At 39.0% G+C, this 5,868-nt stretch overlaps 2 protein-coding genes across 2 annotated transcripts in view; one reads left to right on the top strand and one right to left on the bottom strand.

Annotated features, from left to right (window-relative positions):
* The window catches only part of LOC104719634 (phosphatidylinositol 3,4,5-trisphosphate 3-phosphatase and protein-tyrosine-phosphatase PTEN1-like), a 2,464-nt gene extending 1,764 nt beyond the window's left edge, over positions 1-700 (top strand). Inside the window, exons 7-8 of the mRNA XM_010437589.1 lie at positions 114-220; positions 298-700. Coding sequence (XP_010435891.1) covers positions 114-220; positions 298-438 — 248 coding nt within the window. The 3' untranslated portion in view covers positions 439-700. The remainder of the gene's footprint in view (positions 1-113; positions 221-297) is intronic.
* Positions 800-5,868, bottom strand: part of LOC104719636 (probable mitochondrial saccharopine dehydrogenase-like oxidoreductase At5g39410) — a 7,163-nt gene continuing 2,094 nt past the window's right edge. Inside the window, exons 2-3 of the mRNA XM_010437590.2 lie at positions 1,766-2,090; positions 800-1,630 (exon numbers count right to left, since the gene is read on the bottom strand). Of these exons, the coding sequence (XP_010435892.1) occupies positions 953-1,630; positions 1,766-2,090 (1,003 nt within the window). The 3' untranslated portion in view covers positions 800-952. The remainder of the gene's footprint in view (positions 1,631-1,765; positions 2,091-5,868) is intronic.

Here is a 5,868-nt window from a genome sequence, read left to right as displayed (position 1 = left end):
TTTTTTTTTTTAAAAAAAAAAAAAAAAAAAAAAAAAAAAAAAAAAAAAAAAAAATCTTCTTCGGACATGTCTTTTTGACAAGATATTGATACGTTAATAATATGATTCTTTTGGACAGTTGAGTGGAGACATACGCATCACATTCTACCAGAAAATGATTGGAAGCCGCCTTTTTTATACTTGCTTCAACACAGCTTTTATAACCAATGGCTTGCTTCAGGTAAAATTATAGAATTCTTTCAAGCAAATGCTCTCTCTCTTGACATTTGTATCAATGGCCATTTCTTGCTCCTGCAGTTTTCCATAGGAGAGCTAGACAAAGTTGGTGGTAACGGAAGATCGATATCTGGTCCTGATTTTAGCTTGGAGTTACTCTTTGGCCCAGCTAATTCAAAATTCGAGAAGTTTCGTTCCCGCGATGACCTTTCTATTTCTTAAGCCTCATTTTCAGCTCACTCAAGATCGAATCCGTTGAAGCTCATTTGGATTCAAGACTTCAGTCAGCTACAAAAGAGGCCTGGATAGATCAGCTGATACCTAGACAAAGGCTGAAAACAGAGTTTTCCATGTACAAATGCAGAGGCAAACGGGAAATTATCAAACAAAATCAGCAAAAGAACCACTTTCTCTACAATGTATTTTTCTTTTTGGTAGCAGGGACTGCAGTTTTGGTAAATGATAGACAGTAATATGATTTATGGGATTCTCTTAGCATCCATTTTTTCATAAGGACGGTCTGTTTCCAGTTTAAGAACCAGACACTCTGGTTTGAGTACATATCTTTCATAGCAAAAGTTAAGTAAACGGTTTTATTATAACTGCAATACAACTTACCATCAAACTGTCTTCACTGTGACTTTGACGCTCCAACTCGAGCTAATTAGATGGAGAAACATAACAACTAAAAAACAGAATAGAAAAGCAGGAGAAAGATCTCTTTTTATGCTTGAGTCTAGCTCTTTGAAACCACCTCAAAGGATATGCCATTGTCTTCAAGTCGCTGCTGGATATCAGTTGATCCGAAGACAATGCCTGGTGTGTAGACTCCTCCTTTAACTAGGCTTTCGCGCTGGCCCAAGATTATCAAACCGCATTGAACAAGTGTTATCGGAGTGGTTATATACCCAATCTCAGGTCCTGAAATTCTTGTAATAATTTCCATGTCAGGCTTTGTGTTTCCTTGTGAAGCTAAGCTCTCTTCGCTGTACCCACGACCAATGAACCACATCTTAAACGTAGCGCTTTCTACCTCTTCTTCACTTGGACCCTTCTTTTGGAACCAACCAAGGCTAAAAACTGAAGGAAACTTTAAAAGAAGCCATCTTCCAAAGGAGAACTTGGAAAGTAGACCAAGGGACACTCCAAGTGTAACATAACGGAATATCCCAAAGAGAGATTTGGATGTTATCTTTACACCGAAGTGAGCTGGCTTGATCGATGACCAGAATGCTTCTCTCTTTTGTATATGCTCAGGACTTTCGTTAAGCCCCTGAAGTCCATGTGGTTTCTCTATTAGAGTTGTGAGAGTTCTACGAACAACTACTGCATCAGCTGAAGGTAAATTTAAAGCCCAAAGACCAATCTTTTTCTGGTTTTCTAGTGTTGGTCCTCTAGCTGGAGGACCATGAATCTGCAAATACATTCCAAAGTTCAATACAAGCCAAAGCCTACTAACAACGAATGTACATAACAACCTTAATCAACCCTAACTAAAGAAACAAGGAGAATTGATTCAATGTCACATTACGTTATATGCATTACTTACCGATGGTCTTGGCCTTCTTGGTCTTGAACGTCTCAGTTCTTTAAGCTTATCCGCGTTAGCTACACCTAAAACCGCAGACTCATAAGTCCCAAAGTTTCCAGCAATTCTTTTGTCAGACTCCAAGCTGAGATACGCTTCAATCTGGTTAGGAACCGATGGAGTTTCCCATTGTTTGGCATTAAAGAGAAGACCCAATCCAGCAGGAATCGAATCCAAACCACAAGCAGAAACGATTAACGAGCCAGTTTCTTCAGCTCTTTCATGGTAACTAGCTTCCATCCTCTCCATGAACTCAGGTTCACCACTTATATCCAAATAATCACACCTATAAACAAACTTAACAAGATTACACCTTTATCATCAAGCTACAATCTTAATCGTTCCTTAAACCTAATCAGAGATAAAACTTAACAAGAAGCTTATAATTTTTCAAGAACTCAAGATCACAAAAGCTTAAAGATTTGATCTTTACTTAAACACTGAACCAAAACTTCATAAATGCATCAAACTTTTGTTGGAATCAAACCTTGATTAATGCTGAAACTTGAAAGAGAGAAAGAGTAACAAGATTCACAAAGAGAAGAAGAAAGAATCAGAAGAGTCCTTAGATTGGAGAAGAACGAGCCACGAGACTGAGGGAGAAGAGGAAGAGAAGACTTTTGTTGTTGTTAAGGGATAAATGCCATTGGGCTATTGTGTTAATCAAGCCCATTAAGTGTTGGGTTTAGTGTTGTTGCAAACTATAGGTTAAACATTAACCTAAGTATAAACATTAACAAGATAAGGAAAAAGTTTTAAGAAAAGAGAGAGGCTGCAACAACGTAACTTCGAACATGGTATCAGAGCTCGGTCAATCCCGGTGAACAGAAATCTACAAAAAGTTTAATGGAACAAATGTCAAGGAAGATGAATGAAGTGAGAAGACACTGCAAAATTTGTAAGAAGAGCAACCACAAGGAAGGTGAGTGTTACCTTCTACAAAATTATGAATCTCAGTTCTTTAGTAAGCAATTTAGACCAAGGAGAGGTTGTTTTGCGTGTGGAGAACCTGGCCACATCAAGAGAGAATGCCAGAAAAGGCAAACACAACAACAATTAGAAGAGGAGACTGGTCTATTTAGTGCAGCCCATGTAGTGGATCATACAAGCTGTGATGAAATCTGGTTAATAGACAGTGGTGCTACCAACCATATGACCAAGGAAGAGAGATTGTTTACTACAATAGACAAATCTGTTCAAGTACCCATTAGGATTGGAAATGGGGCAAGAATAATGACTGCAGGGAAGGGAAACATAGAAGTGATGACCAAGAAGGGAGTAAGGGTTATCAAGGATGTTTTTCTTGTCCCGAAGATAGATAAAAATCTGTTAAGTGTTCCACAGATGACAAGAAATGGGTATAAGGTTGTGTTTGTAGAAAACAAATGTATAATCCACAATCAAGGAGGAGACAAGATTGCAGAAGTAGAGAGTGTAAGAAATGCTTACTTGTTGCGTATGCAGTTAGCTGAAGAGAGTGTAAGGATGGCCAAAGAAGAAAACTTGTCTGAGTTATGGCATAAAAGGCTCGGACACTCTGGTTTTCACAATTTAAAGAACCTGCAAACAAATCAAATGGTCAAAGGTCTACCAAACTTCAAGGTGATTCAAGAGGTTTGTGAAGCATGTGTTAAAGGTAAACAATGCAGAGAAGAATTTCCTAGGATCTCAGAAACAAAAAGTAAAGAAGTGTTAGACTTGATTCACACAGACATATGTGGACCAATGCAAACCCCATCATGTAATGGAAGCATGTATATACTTACTTTTACAGATGACTTCTCGCATATGTTGTGGGTATATTTTCTACGGTTGAAATCAGACACACTTGCAACTTTCAGGAAATTTAAGAGCCTCGTGGAAACTCAAACTGGCAAACGAATAAAGAAACTCAGGTCAGATAGAGGGGGAGAATTCAAGTCAGAGCAATTCACAAGATTCTTAGAAGAGAATGGAATAGAGAGGCAGTTCACTGTGGCTTACTCACCACAGCAGAACGGAGTTGCTGAACGTAGAAACAGGACCTTGCTGGACATGGCAAGAAGCATGTTAAAAGACAAAGAAATGCCAGATGATTTCTGGGCTGAAGCAATATTTATAGCAACTTACCTTCAGAACCGACTCCCCACCAAGGCATTAAACACAAAAACACCACTTGAAGTCTGGAGTGGTCACAAACCCTCAGTTGGTCACCTTAAGGTATTTGGCTGCGTTTGTCATGTGTGGATACCTGCAGCTAGAAGAAGAAAACTAGATGACAGGTCAGAGAAGGCTGTGTTTATGGGATATAGACCATAAGTAAGGGTTACAGGGTGTATGTCCTAAGTACAAAGAGAATAGAAGTTTCAAGAGATGTGGTGTTTGAACAAAACAAGAGTTGGAATTGGAAAACTCAAGAAGAAGTAAATGAGAGAACTGAGAGATCTCTCAGTAAGGTCAGCCCATCTCAGAAAACAAATGTGGAAATACAAAAGAGAAATGAAACTAGTCCAGAAGCTAGAACAAATTTCAGAGATGAAAGACAAGGTATAAGTCCTATACCTTTTCAGTTAAGTGGAGGAGAAACTGAACCTGGGAGCTCTTCTCGAGTCGTTCACAAGGTTAGAAGATTGGATGATATATATAATGAAACAAAAGAACAAGGGGAAAACGCAAATCATGTTGCAGAAGCATGCTATCTAATCTGGGAGGAGCCGTCCACATTTGAAGACGCTATAAACAGCAAAGAATGGAAAATTGCAATGGATGATGAAATCTACATCATCAACAAGAATGAGACTTGGGAGCTGGTAAGGTTACCTGAAGGCAAGAAAGTGATTTCAGTGAAATGGATATATAAAGTGAAAACAAATGAGAGTGGTGAGATTCAAACACTGAAAGCAAGATTGGTGGCCAGGGGGTTTACTCAAACTTATAGAGAAGATTATGGTGAAACGTTTGCCCCAGTATCCAGACACGACACAATCAGAACTCTAATAGCCTTAGCCTCCCAAAATAAGTGGAACCTACACCAAATGGATGTTAAGTCAGCATTCCTTAATAGAGAGATCACAGAAGAGGTCTATGTTGAACAACCACCAGGGTTTGAGATAGAGAACATGGTTTACAAGCTAAAGAAAGCCCTATATGGATTAAAGCAAGCACAAAGAGCTTAGTACAGTAAGATAGACTATTACTTCATGTCACAAGGATGCAAGAGAAGTGATTGTGATGCAGCAATGTACACAAAAGAATGTGAAGGTGAAATTATGATTATTAGCCTATATGTTGATGATCTTATCATTACAAGGAGCAGTGAGAAGATGATCAACCAGTTCAAAGAGAATCTGAAGAAAACTTTTGAAATGACTGATCTGAGAAAACTCAAGTACTTTCTTGGGTTTGAGATTACTTACACCGAAGACGGAGTGTTTTTAAGCCAAAGGAAGTATGCTAAGCAGCTGTTGGAAAAATTTGGAATGAGCAGCTGCAACCCTGTGAGCACACCTCTAACACCTCAAGGGAAAAATCAAGAGGAAAGTGAAATCCTACCTAATCCAAGACTGTATCGAAGCATGATTGGTGGACTTTTGTATCTTGCAGCAACAAGACCTGATCTTGCCTTTGCTGCATCGTACTTGTCCAGAAGCTTGTCTCAACCTACTGAACAAAACCTACAAGAAGCAAAACGGGTGTTAAGGTACATACAAGGTACTATAGACTATGGATTGAATTTCAATGAGACCAATCAAGTAGAGTTGGTTGGATTCTCTGACTCTGACTGGGCAGGATGCAGAGAAGACATGCGAATTACTACAAGTATGTGTTTTACCTTGGGTAGCGTTATGTTCACATGGCAAACACAAAAACAAGACACTATTGCACAATCTACAGCAGAAACAGAGTATATGGCGTTGTGCTCAGCCACTAATCATGCAGTATGGTTGAAACGATTGCTGGGAGAAATGAGAGTCAACACTACCAAGAGTGTGCCAATATACTGCGACAATACATCTGCAATTGCAATTGGTAGAAATCCAGTTCAACACCAGAGGACGAAACATATCCAAATACGGTATCATGTG

This window comes from Camelina sativa, chromosome 10 (genome assembly GCF_000633955.1).
Source record: "Camelina sativa cultivar DH55 chromosome 10, Cs, whole genome shotgun sequence".
Taxonomy (NCBI): domain Eukaryota; kingdom Viridiplantae; phylum Streptophyta; class Magnoliopsida; order Brassicales; family Brassicaceae; genus Camelina; species Camelina sativa.
This window is presented reverse-complemented; position numbering and strand designations above follow the sequence as displayed.